This window comes from Podarcis raffonei, chromosome 4, assembly GCF_027172205.1.
Source record: "Podarcis raffonei isolate rPodRaf1 chromosome 4, rPodRaf1.pri, whole genome shotgun sequence".
NCBI classification, from domain to species: domain Eukaryota; kingdom Metazoa; phylum Chordata; class Lepidosauria; order Squamata; family Lacertidae; genus Podarcis; species Podarcis raffonei.
Genome location: NC_070605.1, coordinates 5,817,417 through 5,836,255, shown reverse-complemented (window position 1 = coordinate 5,836,255; position 18,839 = coordinate 5,817,417). Strand labels below are relative to the sequence as shown.

General features: G+C 48.2%; 1 protein-coding gene across 2 annotated transcripts in view; it reads left to right on the top strand.

The window, feature by feature from the left end:
- The window catches only part of PDE2A (phosphodiesterase 2A), a 384,874-nt gene that overhangs the window by 252,852 nt on the left and 113,183 nt on the right, over positions 1 to 18,839 (top strand). For both annotated transcript variants that reach the window (XM_053385339.1, XM_053385340.1), the window contains one exon: positions 770 to 859. In XM_053385339.1, the coding sequence (XP_053241314.1) occupies positions 770 to 859 (90 nt within the window). The remainder of the gene's footprint in view (positions 1 to 769; positions 860 to 18,839) is intronic.

Here is an 18,839-nt window from a genome sequence, read left to right as displayed (position 1 = left end):
GTAAAGGGATAAAGGGACCCCTGACAGTTAAGTCCAGTCGCGGACGACCTGGGTTTGCGGCTCTCATCTTGCTTAACTGGCCGAGGGAGCCAGCGTACAGCTTCCAGGTCATGTGGCCTGCATGACTAAGCTACTTCTGGTGAACCAGAGCAGCGCACGGAAACACCGTTCACCTTCCCGCCGGAGCGGTACCTATTTATCTACTTGCACTTTGACGTGCTTTTGAACTGCTAGGTTGGCAGGAGGAGGGACCAAGCAACGGGCGCTCACCCCGTCACGGGGATTCGAACCGCCGACCTTCTGATCGATAACCCTAGGCTCAGTGGTTTAGACCACAGCGCCACCCGCGTCCCATACACTTCCAGACTTAACACTAAATACATTCCTTTTGGCCAATGAGCCACCACAGCTGCTGGAGGGCCGTGAAAATGTGTGTCCCAGGCTTTTTAGACTCGTCTTCCGATGTACTGTGTGAAAGCAAAGAGATGCTTTGGTTGCCAGATCAGAAATATCTTGGCTTTGTTTTAAGCTCTCCCATCCCATTACAGTCATTGCTTCTCAGGCTAACCTATCTTACAGGGTCGTTGTGGGGATTAAATTGGTGGGGGAGAAGAACCATAGACTCCACCTGGAGCTTCTTGGTTAAAAAAGCGGGATAGACGTGCAACAAATGAATAATTCTTAAAAATAATAAAGAATGGATGGGTCTTTGAACCGACAGGGCAGTTCTCCTGTGCTAAAGCTCCTGCTGTTTTCCCCTTTCTCCCAGGATGCCTTGCTGAGCCTGGGCTCTGTCATCGATGTCTCCAGCCTCCGGGAAGTCATCAAAGATGCCATCGCCTCAGTGCTCCCCAAAGTGGTAAGTAGAGCAGTCAGTTTTTATTTTAGGAGGGGGCTGGCCTCAAGGACGGGCAGCTTCTTTCCCCTTCCAGATTAATCTGTGCAGCTGAAATGGCCAGAGGGAGGAGGGGGCTCCCTTTTGACAGAAACTGAGTTTTCAGGTGTAGAGGGCCGGGAGGCCAGCTGGCAAGCCCCAGCTGTACCGTCTCCTTCCATCGGCCCATGCTCCGACGTAAATCAGTGACCCGGGCTTCAAAGCCAGGGCATGCTATTAGCAGAGAGAACTGCGCGCACAGAATAGGCGTGAGGCTTGTGGAAGCATACTACAACTACAGATTTATTAATCATAAATCAGGACAAAGAAACATGTCATCTCTCTCTCATGTCGTCTCAGAGAGAACGGGAAAAGGAAAAGCTATACACAATGGAAGTTCCCAGCATACTGTGCTGGAATGTAAACAGACATGTGACATGTAACAATTCCACATGTCTGTTCCTTAAGGTGGAATGGAAATCTCAACAGGTCCCAGTCTGCTTTGAAGCATCTTGGTCTGCAGATCTTTGGAGATTCTGAACCACAGAACTTCATTTACTTGCCTTCATGTTCCTGGCTAGAACGCCAGAAACTGCCTTCTACTCGGTTATGTTTAGATCCATCTTCTTCAGTATTGTTGTGGGTTTGGAGGGGGTCAGTCTGGGTGATGCCCCAAATCCCTTGCCGGTCTTGGGGTCTTGTACCCACTGGGATTTAGCATCTAAGAGAAGATGCTATTTCTGAACTGGCCAGGCAGGTTTTTGGGGGAGACAGTGACCTTAGCTGGCCACTTAAGTGTCCTCATCAACATCCCAAAAGAATGAGCTAGGTTGCAAAAGCTACAGCTAAGGAATGGTGCCCTCCAGGCTGGGGGAGATGTGCCTTCTTCCACCCCACTCAAATGCCTGCTAAGTAGGAGAACTATACTGGGAAATATGTGTGAGCTGAGCTTGAAAGCAGGATGGGAGCTGCATGCGCAGAGACCTGCTTGCTCTGTGCTGGATCCAAAGATCTGGCTAATGAAGAGGCAAGATCTGTTTGGGTGTCCATGCTGGGAACACCTTCATCTTATGCTCTGGGTGTGTGTGTGTGTGTGTAAATAAATCCAGATATCCTAAAGACACCACAGTCTCTGTTGACCTTCATTCCAAGGAAACCTGACACCAGGGCAAGCTCCTGGAAGCCCTGGAATTTCTCACTGCTTGGAGACTGGGGTGGCAAACAACAGCATTATCTGCTGGGATGGACAGCTGCTTTCTCAAGGCCAGAGGGCTTTGCTGTCCTGCTACCCAAGATCCTTTCAGTTGGGGGTGTCGAGATTTGAACCCGGGACCTTCGAAACAAACCTGACATTCCCTTTGTCACTGACCTGCAGCTCCTCCTCTTCCTCCTCTTCTTGTTCCCTCTCCTCAATAAGGGCCAGCAGCTTAATCAACTGAAAAATTGGTGGGGGTCAATTTTATTCTGCAGGGCTTTTGGTTAAGGGCACACCTGCCTTTCATGATTCTAGATTCAGGAAGGTAGCCATGTTGGTCTGACGCAATCAAAATAAATTAAAAAATTAAAAAATTGTCCAGTAGCACCTTAGAGACCACCTAAGTTTGTTCTGGGTATAAGTGTGCATACACACGAAAGCTTATACCCAGAACAAACTTAGTTGGTCTCTAAGGTGCTACTGGACAATTTTTAATTTTTTAAATTTATTTTGACCTGTCTTTCCATTTCAGTTCAGGTGTGTTTCCATAGCAGGTAATGGAGAGCGGGGGAGGAAGTCTTAGAGATAGCTCCTCCTTTAAGCAAAAAGTGGTAGCTTTGGTGTTTTAAATTTTAAGTAATATCTCATATATCTACATCTGAAAAAGACGCTTCCGTTGACTGTTTAGAAACATGCATATTAAATCTCAGATGATAAATGCACTAATATTCTTGGGAATGATTGACAACCCGGCTGTTCACCCATGATGAAAGTAAAAAATTAGTCACGGCGTTTTCATATTTGCATTTTGTCAAGTTCCAAGACACCTCCCGTGGCCAGACTGCGAGGCTGAAGAGCCAGAAAAACACTGTTCTCCCTCTCTTTTGAGCGTGGCACCTCTTGGAAGATCTGGCTGCGTGACCTTAGAGTTGGATTCAGAAGCAGCTCAGGTTCAGCAGAGTGCAAGCTGTGAGGCTGTGCTTTGATCCAGTGACTCCTTGGGGATTACTCAGGTCCCGGAGTTCAGCTGGCCAGTTCAAAGCAAAGCACTGCTGCATGGCTGCTCAGGTCTTTCCTGAGCTAATGTGTGCCACACAAGGGCGAAACTGCTCAGGTTGTCTTGCAAAGCAATCGACTACCAAAGGAAGATGCAGTTCAGTGAGCCCCACCTGTTCCTAAAACCTGCACATGGCAGCTTGCCATGTGTCTGAGACCAACCCATGCCTATTACAGTGGACGCTCGGATTGCGAATGTGATCCGCGCAGGATGCATGTTCGCAACCCACAGCATTCGCAACCCACAGCGGCGCAACTGTGCACATGCAGGTTGCAATTCAGTGCTTCTGTGCATGTGCAAAGCGCAAATTAGCGCTTCTGTGCATGCATGACTGCCGAAACACAGAAGTAACCCGTTCTGGTACTTCTGGGTTTCAGGGCATCTGTAACCCGAAAAAAACGCAACCTGAAGCGTCTGTAAGCCGAGGTATGACTGTACAGTGGTACCTTGGGTTACATACGCTTCAGGTTACAGACTCTGCTAACCCAGAAATATTACCTCGGGTTAAGAGCTTTGCTTCAGCATGAGAACAGAAATCGTGCTCCGGCGGCCCGGCGGCAGCAGGAGGCCCCATTAGCTAAAGTGGTGCTTCAGGTTAAGAACAGTTTCAGGTTAAGTACAGACCTCCGGAACGAATTAAGTACTTAACCCGAGGTACCACTGTGTTGTTGTTGTTGTTGTTGTTGTCGTCGTTATCCCACTGTTTCCCCCTTCTTGGCTCCCTCCTCCTTGTCTGCTTCATCCCCTGAGTTTTGCTGTAACAGCCATGCTTGATAAGGCACAACCCAGGTTTCCAGGATGATGTAGTGGTTAAGAGCAGTGAACTTGTAATCTGGGGAACCGGGTTCGCTTCCCCGCTCCTCCACATGCAGCTGCTGGGTGACCTTGGGCCAGTCACACTTCTCTGAAGTCTCTCAGCCCCACTCACCTCACAGAGTGTTTGTTGGGGGGGGAGGGAAAGGAGAGTGTGAGCCGCTTTGAGGTAATAATAATAATAATAATAATAATAATAATAATAATAATAATTTATATCCCGCCCATCTGGCTGGGTTTCCCCAGCCACTCTGGGCGGCTTCCAACAAAACACTAAAATACAATAACCTATTAAACATTAAAAGCTTCCCTAAAGAGGGCTGCCTTCAGATGTCTTCTAAAAGTCTGGTAGTTGTTTTTCTCTTTGACATCTGCTGGGAGGGTGTTCCACAGGGCGGGTGCCACTACCGAGAAGGCCCTCTGCTTGGTTCCCTGTAACTTGGCTTCTCGCAGCGAGGGAACCACCAGAAGGCCCTTGGAGCCGGACCTCAGTGTCCGGGCAGAACGATGGGGGTGGAGACGCTCCTTCAGCTATTCTAGACCGAGGCCCCCACCCACCCCTGTAGAAGTTTATTCCCCACCTGTTCCTGGACTATATCTTTCCTGGGAAGGGGCCATTTCGTGGTCCTCCTCAGGTGCCAAAATGTCTTGGGCCAGCCCTGCTCTAAATGCAGATGAATGGACTGCATGATAGATGGGGAGACAGACCTGGTGTAGGACTGTTTCCTGCATCTTCTGAATGCCAGACATAAAAGCAAAGGTCACCTTGGAAACGTCCCGAAGTGACGGCGTGAGTATGTGCTTGTACCACTTTAAATCCATCCCCGTTCTTCTCTGCCTCGTGGGCATATTGCTTTGATGTGCTGTTAGCCATTTCAGAACATGAAATCATTCTTTCTGACATTTGCTAATCGCCCGCGCGCTCCCTCCCTCTTTCCCCGATAGCGCAGCGCTCAACAATGCCAAATCCCTGCTGCGTCTCCAAACTATTGTGTTCCTAATCTCCTGGCATTACAGCATTAATGCCGCAGGATAATAATAACACCTTGCGCAGGCCCCCCTCCCCCTCAGAGAGTCTATTAGCGCTTAATCTCAGCTATGAGCTCCTCCAGAAGGCGACACGGGCGACCGTGCTGCGGCTGTACCAGCGCTGCTCCCTTAGAAAGATAAGAGGAGCCTGCCGGATCAGACCCATGGGAGTCCATCGAGTCCAGCTTCCTGCTCCCACAGTGGCCAGCCAGATACGTGTTGGAAATCAGCAGGCAGGATTCGAACACAAGAGCCCTCTCCCCTCCTGAGGTTTCCAGTAACTTATTCAGGAGCTTTGCTGCCTCCAACTTTGGGGGCAGAGCAGAGCCATCGTGACTAGTAGCCATCAATAGTTCATTGCCTCCTTCGGAAAGGAGTTTCACAGCTGAACTATGCACACGTCAAGTGCAAGTAGATAAATAGGTACCACTCCGGCGGGAAGGGAAACGGCATTTCCGTGTGTTGCTCTGGTTTCGCCAGAAGCGGCTTAGTCATGCTGGCTACATGACCTGGAAGCTGTATGCCGGCTCCCTCGGCCAATAAAGCGAGATGAGCACCGCAACCCCAGAGTCGGCCACGACTGGACCTAATGGTCAGGGGTCCCTTTACCTTTTTTACATGAAGGAAGACAAACCTAGAAAGCATCTTAAAAAGCAGAGACATCACCTTGCCAACAAAGGTCTGTATAGTTAAAGCTCTGATTTTCCCAGTAGTGATGTATGGAAGTGAGAGCTGGACCATCAAGAAGGCTGATCACCGAAGAATGGATGCTTTTGAATTATGGTGCTGGAGGAGACTCTTGAGAGTCCCATGGACTGCAAGAAGATCCAACCTCTCCATTCTGAAGGAAATCAGCCCTGAGTGCTCACTGGAAGGACAGATCCTGAAGCTGAGGCTCCAAGACTTTGGCCACCTCATGAGAAGAGAAGATTCCCTGGAAAAGACCCTGATGTTGGGAAAGATGGAGGGACAAGGAGAAGGGGACGACAGAGGACGAGATGGTTGGACAGTGTTCTCGAAGCTACCAAAATAAATTTGACCCAACTGTAGGAGGCAGTGGAAGACAGGAGGGCCTGGCGTGCTCTGGTCCAGGGGGTCACGAAGAGTCGGACACGATGAAATGACAACAATATGAAGGAAGACTTCCTTTTAGCTGGCCTAAAACTTCATATATATATATATATATATATATATATATATATATATATATGTCTTTCTGTCATTTTTGCCAGTTCTGCATAGTTCATCAACTTCTCTTGCCATTGTTCTTTAGTTGGTATTTCTCCAGTCTTCCAATTTTGTGCAATCAACATTCTCGCTGCTGTAAAACTTCAACAACCAGCTTCATTTGAGGTATTAAGAGGGGGGGGGAATCTCTATCCACTTTTACCATGCAATGCATGATTTTTTAAAACTCATCTCATGCCAGATGTCAAAGAGAACAACAACTACCAGACTTTTAGATGCCATCTGAAGGCAGCCCTGTTTAGGGAAGCTTTTAATGTTTGATGCATTACTGTATTTTAATATTTTGTTGGAAGCCGCCCAGAGTCTCTGGGGAAACCCACATTCTACTCATGTAAAAACATGCTGATTCCCAGACTGTCCATGAGCCGGATTTAGAAGGCGATTGGGCCGCATCTGGCCACCAGGCCTTAGCTTGCCTGCCTATTGCCTACTCCATGGTGGCCCCTGAGCTGTGGAACGGCCTTTCCAAAGAGATGCCTCTGGCCCCTTCATGGTACAGATTTCGGCAACTGTTGAAGATGCACCTGCTCAGCCTCGCTTTTGACGCTTGAGGTGTGAATTTTTAGCACCCACCTTTTTCTTGTTAATTTAAGCTGTTTCAACATAGACATTTGATGCTTCTGTGGTGGGTGGGGTCGTTGAGAATATAACCGTTGCAAATAAGTGGAAAAACTAAAATATTTGGGGATTGGGGAAGAAAGAGCTCCAGAAGGAGCACACAGACACATTGCCATAAAAAACCCCAAAATAACGAAGTGAGGAAACCGCATTAATGCTTCGAGTGCAGAAAAAGTGTCTGAGAGAAGACAGAGCTTGCTTCTCAGAGAATAAATGATTTTGAAAGTGGTCCTTGATTTTCCCCAGCGGGCAAGGAGATAGTGTCCAAACAGAAGCCAAGGGGCTAAAGTTTGTTCAGAAATATTTATTTTTTAAAAAAAATCAGCAGGAGTTGAGGGGGGTGTAGTATAGACTGTTTTCAGAATATTGTGTAATATCATGCTGAATGTGTTTCCATTGTTGTAACCTGTACTGAGACTTTGGAGTGATGGGTAGGTAATAAGTTGTAATATTATTATTAATAATAATAATAATAATAATAATAATAATAATAATAATAATAAATGTTCTCTCTGTCCCCGATTCTCACACACGCATAGAGAGGGAGAGAAATAAATCAGGACGTTTTTATTCTCCCCTTAGCTGTTTTCATGCAGTGCAATTATTGCTGAGCGCCTGTTAGCAAGGGAGCTTTGTGTGAGTGCGCATGTTAATTAAATTCTTTTCAAAAAGCCAAGATCAGAATGACTATTCTTTGTAAAACAGAAATCCACGCTTTGCAGCTTTGAGAGAGACTCGTTTGCTGCATTGGGGCGGGAGTGAAATCCCCTTCCCTTGTTTCTGGAAAAGATAATTGCAGGGGCTGTTCTTGTGTTAGAGAGGCACAGAGGCACTTTCAAGGCTGCAGGGGGCCCTGATCCTGCAAGCTCTCCCTAGGTCCTTCGGATTCTTATATTGACCTACCTTACAGGGCTGTTGTAAGCTCTGCAGCTAGACAACGCCAGTGCAAAGTCCCCAGAACACTCGCAAGCGCCAGACAAGTGTAAAGTAGGACGTTTTTCAACCCACCAATTATTGGGCAACCTCCCTCAAATCCCCCCTCCCCCTCCAGTCAGCAGACGTCGCTTTCATGCTCTGACTCACTTCCTGGCAACTGGGTGCCAAAATAATTAATGATAACGAATGTGTTATTGGGTCCGTGCCAGCTAATTATTGCAGATCTTTCAGCCTGCCCTTGCCCAATTAAATACATTTAATTAACGCCGTTTGCAAAACTTGTACACACTGTAGCACCCTTTTGGAGGAAGCTGTGAAAAAGTTTGTCTTCAAGATGAGAGCTGTGTCTTTTGCAAAAGCAAAGGCGCCTCCTCTGTGGGAAATTTTCATCCGCGGTGGAAAGCCGTCCATAGAGAGACCACCTTGTGATCCTGTCTGCAGCTGGTGGTTGGGGAGGTCCTTGAGAGAGAGCCAGTCCCATATAGACCACTGGGTGTTAAACTTGTACAGTGGTACCTCGGGTTAAAAACTTAACTCGTTCCGGAGGTCTGTTCTTAACCTGAAACTGTTCTTAACCTGAGGTACCACTTTAGCTAATGGGGCCTCCCGCTGCTGCCGCACGATTTCTGTTCTCATCCTGAAGCAAAGTTCTTAACCTGAGGTAATATTTCCGGGTTAGCAGAGTCTGTAACCTGAAGCGTCTGCAACCTGAAGCGTCTGTAACCCGAGGTACCACTGTGCACTGAAGCAGGAAGGAGGGAAAGGGATAAAGAAGTTGAGCAGATAGTGTACATTTTTTACACACAGTAGATCTTAGGTTTGATCCCTGACAGCATTTCCAGTTAATAAGGGGTCGTCGGATAACAGTTGAAAGGAAAGTGCGCTGTCCTGGTTCTCTGCCTAAGAGACCCTGGAGACCTGCTGGCAGTCAGGGCAGGCCATGGGTGGGCTTGAAGGACCGATTTTGGTGTTTTACTAAAACCACTGATGCCTCATGAAGGCTCCTTCGTCAAGTCTCTCTTTGCTCTGCCCTCTTCATCCCTCTGTGTGTCCTGGGAATCCAAGGGGGGAGGGTCATAGAAACATAGAGTGGGAGGGACCCCAAGGGTCATCTAGTCCAACCCCCTGCAATGCAGGAATCTCAGACAAAGCATCCACGACAGGTGGCCATCCAACCTCTACTTAAAAGCCTCCAAGGAAGGAGAGTTGACAACCTTCTGAGGGAGACTGTTCCACTGTCAAACAGCTCTTACTGTATGGGTAGGCAAGCTAAGGCCTGGGGGCCAGATCTGGCCCAATCGCCTTCTAAATCCGGCCCGCAGATTGTCTGGGAATCAGCGTGTTTTTACATGAGTAGAATGTTTCCTTTTATTAAAAATGCATCTCTGGGTTATTTGTGGGGTCTGCCTGGTGTTTTTCCACGAGTAGAATGTGTGCTTTTATTTAAAATGCATCTCTGGGCTATTTGTGGGGCATAGGAATTCGCTCATTCCCCCCCCCAAAAAAAAATAGTCCGGCCCCCAACAAGGTCTGAGGGACAATGGACTGGCCCCCTGCTGAAAAAGTTTGCTGACCCCTGTCTTACTGCCATAAAGTTCTTCCCGATATTTAGTGGGGATCCCCTTTCTTGTAACTTGAAGCTGTTGGTTCAAGTCCTACCTTCCAGTCAGGAGAAAACAAGCTTTTCCTTCTTCACAGCAGGCAGGGGAGACACTTAAGCAGTCGGCCTCCTCTCTGTCTCCTGGCCCCTCCGCTCCTGCTGCTGAGTCTGAACTGCTCTCTGCCCCAGCCTCTTCCTGCTCACCTAGGCCTGTTGCTCTGACACCTTCTTCTCCCAGTCTGCCCCCTCTTCTCCCTCCAACCACTCATCGTCACCCCACCACTTATCCCCTGGCTCTGAGCCTTCTTCCCAGCCCTCCCAAGGACCCCCAGCCTGAGACAATGCCTTCCGCTTGCTTCATGGGTGGGCTAGCTCTGTTTGGAAACAATGCAAAAATATGCCCAACATCTTTGATCAAGAGGCAATCATTCCTAGCACATCGAACCCTTCCTGCATCTGAGCTTAATTAGTTAATTGCACTCATTGGTTAATTTAAGCTCGTGACCCGAATGATGAAGAGGCCTTGGGCTGCAGTTTGATGAGAGAAGCATTGGTTTGTTGCTAGTCCTGTAGTTCTGCCTCCATCGCGCCTCTCCAGCCTGAGGCTGGAGCCACCACGTATAAGGACCAGGTATTAAGTCCAATCAAAGGCGACTATGGGGTTGTGGCACTCATCTCGCTTTCAGGCCGAGGGAGCTGGCGTTTGTCCACAGACAGCTTACTGGGTCATGTGGCCAGCAGGACTAAACCGCTTCTGCTGCAACGAAACACCATGACAGAAACCAGAGCGCACAGGGACGCCGTTTACCTTCCCACAACCCATTTATCTACTTGCCCTGGTGTGCTAGGTTGGCAGAAGCTGGAACAGAGCAGCGGGAGCTCACTCCATTGTGGGGATTTGAACCGCCAACCTTCCAATCCGCAAGCCCAAAAGGCTCTGTAGTTTAGACCACAGCGCCACCCACATCCCTTAGCCACCAGGTACACAGGAATGGCATGAATCAGTGGTCTCCTTTCCATCCTTTGGGTTAGCATCTGTGCTCAGCAGGCATTACACACGGAGCGTCTGTTTGCCAGAAACCAATGCGCAAAGCTCTCAGCACAGGTACTGATCACCTGTCCAAAAGGGGGGGAAGCAGGCAGGTTAGCTGGCCTGCCTATGGAACAACTGTTGCTCCACACAATGGCTCAATAGGCAACACCTGTCACTCCATACAGGCTTGATGCCAACAGGAAAACCTGCCTGGTACTGCCAAGTGGGTTACCGCATGTGGAACAGCAACAAAGGGCTGGCTTGCGCTTGCCACAACTCCTCATGTGACAACCACAGCATCCAGTGGTGGCATTTTATGTGACAATGAGCCGCAGCGGACCGGACACTCATCACTTGATTGCCGCCTAAGTGGAACATATTGTATTTGCGGACGTGAAGGCAAAGAGTCAAGTGTTCATCTGTGGGACGTTGCAGTTTCTCTAAACTAAAATCCTGTGGCTTTTCCTTTTCGGGGGGGCTTCACCTTGATAATTTTGGTTGCCCTTTTGTGAGCTTCCCCCAGCATTAAGACCAGTGCCGGATTTACGTATAAGCTAAACAAGCTATAGCTTAGGGCCCCCACTCTCTTGGGGGCCCCAAATAAATTAAAGGAAAGGAAAACTGGATGTACATTTCCAAAATATAAGATAAAAAACAAATAAAATAAAACCCACATACAGTGTCACATAGGGACGTGGGTGACGCTGTGGGTTAAACCACAGAGCCTAGGACTTGCCAATCAGAAGGTCGGCGGTTCGAATCCCCACAATGGGGTGAGCTCCCGTTGCTCAGTCCCTGCTCCTGCCAACCTAGCAGTTCAAAAGCACGTCAAAGTGCAAGTAGATAAATAGGTACCGCTCCGGCGGGAAGGTCAACGGTGTTTCCATGAGCTGCTCTGGTTCGCCAGAAGCGGCTTAGTCCTGCTGGCCACATGACCCGGAAGCTGTATGCCGGCTCCCTCAGCCAGTAAATCGAGATGAGCGCCGCAACCCCAGAGTCAGTCATGACTGAACCTAATGGTCAGGGGTCCCTTTACCTTTACCTTACAGTGTCAAATGGCTTTAAATACCTATTAGGTCCATAAATTACCATAGAGCATATATTCAACACAAAAAGCAGCAACAATTTGTTGCTGACAAAGGACAGCTGGACATAGAAAGGGCCCCATTACCTTCAGGAGCTGAGGGCCTCATCAAACCTAAATCCGGCCCTGGCTATAATGGAGTCCTTTCTGAGAGGAGGAGGTCAGGACAGGACACAATATGCCAAACGCAGTCGCGCCGTAGAATGGTGTAATCTACAGATTTGTATAATGACATTTCCCGCCTGTGGAATCATTTGGGTGGGAAATGACTGGCCTGGGCTGCTGTTGCATTTTCCTTCCTCACATGTCACACGGTAGAACAGCAGATTATAAATGGGGCTTCCATTCCTCAACTGGACAGGCAGAGCTTAGCTTTAATTAACCCTGCCTCCGTGCAGAAGGAGAGATTAACAGCTTCCCAAAGCCTCTTCCAAGCCCTCTCATTTCATCGAGGTGGCAAAACAATGACCGGTTCTTTGAAGCTGGTCAACTGAAGTGTCCGCCCACCATGTTCCCCTCCGGTGTGCATTGCGCAGATTGCAGAACCCGTCATCAGATGGACTCCGAAAGGCGTCTGGGAGGGGAGAAGGTAGAAGAAAGCACCGATGGAGAAGGGAAGGAACTGGGAATCATTTCAAATCATAGAACTATAGAATTGCAGAGTTGGAAGGGACCCCGGGGGTCATCGACTCCAACCCCATGCAATGCAGGAATCTCCTGCGCCAAGATTTTGGTGACCTCTGTAATAAACGGAAACCTGCCCTTATTCCCTTATGGGGGACACAAGAGCCCTTAGAGAGTCCTTTGCAGGTTCTCCATCAGTCAGAGAAAATAACAGAGGCCAACCAGAGAATACTGAGAAGCAAAGCAGCTAGTAAGCCTGATCTTTATTGAACAGTTGCAACAGGGTGCTCCCCTCACACGCAGGAGAGAGGAGGAGGACCCAGAAACAGGTGTGCCCACCCTTATAAGACATTTTAAATTGCCCGCCCTGGAGTCTAAGACCACCCCCAGAAACATCATGTCTACATCATAGAAAGGGCGGTCTACAACAGAAATCTGAGTGCGTTGTTTATCTCCTGTCTGGCAGGTTACCTGTTAATGCTTACTTGATTGGATAGGCTGGGGAGCCTGGCCAGTCTTTTGTAATGATAAATATTTCGTTCCTGAGCCAGGCCACAGGCTCACCCTATTCATACACAGACATACCCTTAAGACAGGATTTGTGAAGTAAAAGACAATGGGGAGGCTTTTCCATTTTCCTTGACCTTGCAGAGAAATCATTTGGTCAGTTTGGGAGTCAAAAATGGTTTCAGGGCTGTTTTCCTGTGCTGCTTCAGACATGTGGTTTATATATTGATGTACGTGTTTGCTTGGAACATTTATTTTTTATATATAAGAACTTAATTTTTTTATTTCACCTCCAAAGGAGGAATTTCCCTCTCCTTTCCCCCTGCCCCACAGCATATGTGGGACTATGAATGAGGGATGGGTTGAAGGGAGTGGCCCACAAGGGGGAGGTCTGTACAGATGTAAAGAGAGGCAGTGCAGTGCAGTGGTTTGAGTGTTGGACCAGGAACTTGGGGACCAGGGTTCAAATCCCCCACTTGGCCATGGTGATCTCACTGGGTGACCTTGGGCCACTCACATGAGGATAAAATGGAGAGGAGGAGGAGAACTATGCCTTGCTCTCTTGAGCTCCTCAGAGGGAAGGTGAGATGTAAATGGAATAAATAAATGTTGGAGACCCTCTACCCTGGTCAGCAATAGTGGAGAGTCCAGTGCACAGTTGAAACAGACCCCAAGCATCATCCTCTTGAATCAAGCCAAAAGTCAGAGGAATTGGCCACCCTCCAGGTGCCCTGCTTGAATCCTTGTTGACCTCCCTGTCTGCGACTCCCGGCAAGATCAGGCAAGATCTCAATCGGCGATCCTTCTCAACGTGAGAAGAACACACCACTCCTCCCCTACCATCCCCAGGGAGGGGAGAGAGACAGACAGAAAAGTATTTACATGCCTTTATTTCTGTCCTTCCAGCAGTACAGAGAAACGTGACTGCTCTCTCTCATCACCAACAGCAGAGAGAGAAAACTCCTCCCATGTACCTCCAGTACAGGTCATGTGACACTCTGAGCTAACATCCGGTGCTCAGTGCACTGAATAGGCTGTCCCTTTGTTCCCACGGTACAGTCCCATTTATCAACATCCTGTTTGGCTTTCCAGCCACCTGGAGCTCGCTGCAGCATTGCTCCTTTTTCGTAACATCCAACCCTTCATTGCAGGAACCTCAGCTAAACCATCCATGGCAGATGGCCACCCAACCTCTGCTTAAAAACCTCCAAGGAAGAAGAGCCCACAACCTCCCCAGGGAGTTCGTTCCACTGCCGAACAGCTTCTACTGTCAGAAAGTTCTTCCTGTTTAGTTGGGACCTCCTTTCTCGTAACTTGAAGCCCTTGTGTCACGGTCTGGTCTACAGGCGATCGAAGTCCCAGCTGAGGATGTCGGGACCGGGATTAAGACCGGGTGGGAGCAGGAACAAGAGTCCAGAAGCCAGGAGTCCGAGGGTCAGGAAGCAGGGAGTCAGGAAGTCAAGGGTCCAAGGGTCGAGAAGCAGGGAGTCAGGAAGCCGAGGTCCGAGGATCAGGAAGTAAGAAGCCAAACGCAGCAAGGCAGGAAACGTGTTGCTGTGGCAAAGAGCCGAAGGGAAATGCTGACCTTATATCCCTTCCCGGCTCTTGCCACCAGGTTACCAAGCGGCCTCACCTGTGCTTCTTCAGAACAAACTTAGGAAGGCCCCAGACCTGCGAAGACCTACTGGTCACAGGGCCTGGCTCCTGCACGCACTCCTGACACCTTGCTTCAAGTCCTCTATTCTTGAGAAGCAAAAAAACAAGCTCGCTCCACCTTCCGTGTGACAGCCCTTGAGATATTTGGAGATGGCGATCACCTCTCAGTCTTTTCCTCTCCAGATGAAACATACCCGACTCCTTCAACTCTCTCTCATAAGCCTCATAAGGCTCAGTTTCCACCGTGGCCACCCTCCTCTGTATACCTTCACACCAACAAGCCACACAGATCCTAGCTTACCCGAGGGAGACCGTTCCACAGTCAAACAACTCTTGCTGTCAGAACGTTTTTCCTGGTCCATACAGCTCAGTATTGTCTACACGGAATGGCAGCAGCTCTTCAGGGTTTCAGGCAAGGAGTCTCTCCTCCCAGCCTTTCCAGGAGATGCCAGCAGGACTTGAACCCAGGGCCTTTTGCTTGCAAGGAAGATCCTCTGCCGCTGAGCTACAGTGCTTCTTAATCCTGCCACCCAATGGCAAAACATCACACAGCTGTGTTTCCTGGGTCAGATGGGAGATGTAGTCCAAAAGGGCTATGTTGGCCAGGGCTGATGGGAGTTGTAGTCCAAAACAGCTGGAGGGCACCAGGTTGGGGAAGAATGGCCTTTGCTCCTTTTCTCCCAGAGGTGCACAAAGATGTTTCTGTTCCACTGAGGCCTTGGGAGTGTATTCTGCTGCCAGCGATGCTTCTTTTGAATCGGTTTTATCAAAGATATTTAATTTGTAATAGTTCCCTTCTCCAATTTAATGCCATTTTGCAAACTGCCTTGAGAACATCTGTCAAGAGGCAGTCTATAAATACTGTGAGCATAAGAGTAAATAAGGGGAAAACACAGACAATGAATACTGGAAAGGGACGCAGAGTATCTCTTCCCTTCTCAGATCTTTTAAGGTAGGTAATCTTTTGGAGAACAAGGTTAAAAACAACAACAATTAAATCTGAAACCACTCAATTATTGGCTCACAAAATGCACTGCACAGGAGTATTCTTGTGGCCTCTTGCCACAATAAGTCAAAAGGCACTGGTGGTGCTACGAACATCCTCTCTCCACTCCAGGGAAGTTCAGAGGTCCTTAGCAAAGGCCACACTCATCTACAGAGAGCATATTGCACTGATCCTGGCCCAACCGCACTGGCTGCCAATTAGTCTCCAGCCCCAATTCAAAGTGCTGGTTTTGAGCTATAAAGCCTTAAACGGCTCAAGACGGCAAGACCTCAAGGGCCGCTTCTTCCCATATGAACAGACTCCAACAATTCCAAAATTGCCCTCTGGTCCTGCTGTAACCCACTCCTAGCTCATCATAGAAGAGTTGGAAGGGAACCCAGTGGTCATCTAGTCCACACAGCCCAGCCCACCCTGTAATGCAGAAATCATGGCTCAATAATCTCTGACAGGTGGCCATCCAACCTCTGTTTAAAAAGGTACAGGTAAAGGTACCCCTGACCGGTAGGTCCAGTCACGGACGACTCTGGGGTTGCGCGCTCATCTCACTCTATAGTCCGAGGGAGCCAGCGTCTGTCCGCAGTTTCTGGGTCATGTGGCCAGCATGACTAAGCCACTTCTGGAAAACCAGAGCAGTGCATGGAAACGCCGTTTACCTTCCCACTGGAGCGGTGCCTATTTATCTACTTGTACTTTGACGTGCTTTCAAACTGCTAGGTTGGCAGGAGCAGGGATCGAGCAACGGGAGCTCACCCGTCGCAGGGATTCAAACTGCCGACCTTCCGATTGGCAAGCCCTAGGCTCTGTGGTTTAACCCACAGCGCCACCCGCATCCCAAGTTTAGAAACCTTCAATGAAGAAACCTTCAATGAAGGAGTGTCCGCCACCTTCTAAGATAAATAGGTACCGCTCCAGCGGGAAGGTAAACGTTGTTTCCGTGCACTGCTCTGGTTTGCCAGAAGCGGCTTAGTCATGCTGGCCACATGACCCGGAAAAACTGTCTGTGGACAAACGCCGGCTCCCTTGGCCTATAGAGCGAGATGTTGCACTGTCAACGAGCTCTTGCCGCCAGAAAGTTTATCCTATAGTTTAGCTAGAATCGCCTTTCTTATCATTTGAATCCATCGGTTCAGATCTTCCGCCCTGGAGCAGCAGAACTTGCACCATCTTCCACTTTGCAGCCCTTTTGATATTAGAAGATGGCACAGGTTTGCCCACTGGCTGCGAAGGACTAGCCCTAAGCAGTGGGGTCTCCCGCTTCAATTGCAAAGGCGGCGACCTGGTTCAGCACCCGCCTGTGAGCATCACCCCAAATTGCCCGTCTCCCACCTGCTTAACATCTTCCCCAGGTTGTCCCTGTTGGTGCCAGCTGGGACTCTGGCATCGCACCACTCGGTTATCGTCTCCTCCTTCGGGAGGAGGCAAAGCGCCTCTTCTGTAATGAGCTTCATTGAGCGTGAAATTGAGCGGAAGTCCTTGTCAGCTCCCAAATAAATCAATGGCTCAGATAAATATAGGCAAGAGATGCAGCCGCGTTCCTCAGAAAGATGTAGTGCCGTAGCCGACATTTAAGCACGCTGCCCTGGAGGTTGTTAGACGATGACAGCGGCAATTGATAAAGCACTTCAGGGAGGTTTAGAGTATTTGCTTGCAATCCTAACAACAGCCTTGTAAGGTAGGTCACTATTATTAATCCCCATGGGGTGTGGGGGGGGGTGAGAATGTCAGAAGAGAATGTCAGAAGTGTCTGCTGGATCAGGCAGATGCAGAGTACAGCTAGTGTGGCCAGAAGCCACAGAAAGCCCTCTTCTCCTCCATCAATTTGTTTAATCCTCTTTTAAAGGCTCCCAGGTTGGTGGCTATCATGGCCTCCTGTGGCAGGGAGTTCCATAGTCTATGCACAAAGAAGTCGTTCCTTTTATGTGTCCTGAATCTTCTAACATTCAGCTTCTTCCTTTTTATGGTTTATTAATGTTTATATTTTGTTTCGGTTGTTTTATTTACATTTCACTTATTTGTTAACATTCTTATATTACATTGGTAAACGTTGTCATATTACATTACAGGACTTACTATAATATTATTTCCAACATGTATACAAAAATTATATGAATTTTTTATATACCTAGAAAGAAAATGAAACAAAAAGAAAAAAGAAAGAAGAAAGAAGAGGGGGGGAAAAAACAAACCCCCCCAATCATATACATACCAACACACTAGACGTCCTCTCTTTCCTGTTGTATATTCCTTTTTCACAAATGAATGTACTCTTATTATTGTATATTTCTTTACGTATTATCTAATACATTCCTATATCAATATGTGCTCTTAGTCTTATTTCTCAGCTCAGTCTCACTCCAGCGTCAATCAAATGCTAGCATAGATAGCGAACCTTTACTGTATTTTTGAACATAAGTTTTATATCTATCCCACTTTTCCATCTAACATTCAGCTTCATTGGGTGACCACGAGAGATGGATAAAAGCATTTCTCTGTCTACTTTCTCGTGTCATAAACTTCCATCCTGTCCCAGGGACAGCAGACTTTCTTCATAGAAAGACTTTCTCCATCTCCTTGATCATTTGGGCACCCTGAACCTTTCTCAACACTACAATATCCGGTGACCAGCGCAATATTCCCAGTGTGGTTGTACTACGAGAGAGAGTGAGGTGGCTTGAAGCCACCTTGTGAGTTCGTGGCAAGGACAGGATTCGGAACTGACTGGTGCCTTCGGGGGAACTTCAGGGTGACATGGTCCCCTTTGACATGGGTGCCTCCATCCTTAAACCTCCTTCCCCCTGTGCCCATCCTTTTTGATGTTGAAGAATCATTGAAGAATCATTGAAGTGTTGAAGCTCTTGTTGTGAACACATCGTGGCTGATATGCTTGGCATTCTACTGGAAAAGAAAAGGGGGAGGGGGCAAATCATATCCCTGCCCCAAGGAGCTTACAGTCTAATGTAAGGCACAAGGGTGCTGAATCTGACCAAATGCAGCGACATGTATATCTGGCTTTGATGTAGGTGGGATAAAGTCTCCCAGGACCAAGTCCTTGTGGAAAAGATGAAATTTGCATGGGCCATTTGGAGAGAGAGAGAAAGGGGTATTCTTCATTAAACATATTCAGTGATTCCCCCACCCCCGGTGCAACCCAAAATGACTTACAGCAATAAATAAACAATATACATTTAAAACCATCACAAAGCAAAGCATTGCAAAATCTAAAAGGCGGCCCCGTTTTTAAAAAGCAGGATTAAAACAACCCAACTGTTCTGCATGCCCACAGTCCTGGGTAATTCACTAAATTAGGTCGCAGAATAGTGTTACAAAAGTTTGGTGCCTCCTCCTCTCTCTGCTGAGCGGTGGCAAGAGTCCGGGGGTTCCAGGCACTCACCCAGGGTCTGTGGTCCTTTGCAGAATTGAGACACGGTGGAGACTGTCTTAGCTTTAAGAAATGTGGCTTAGTCCCCTATTTACACCTTCAGTTTGCATGGAAGGAGCCTTGATTTTACAGCATGGTCCTTCCAAGAGAGGCTTGTGTAGTCCTGGGTCCAAGGCATCT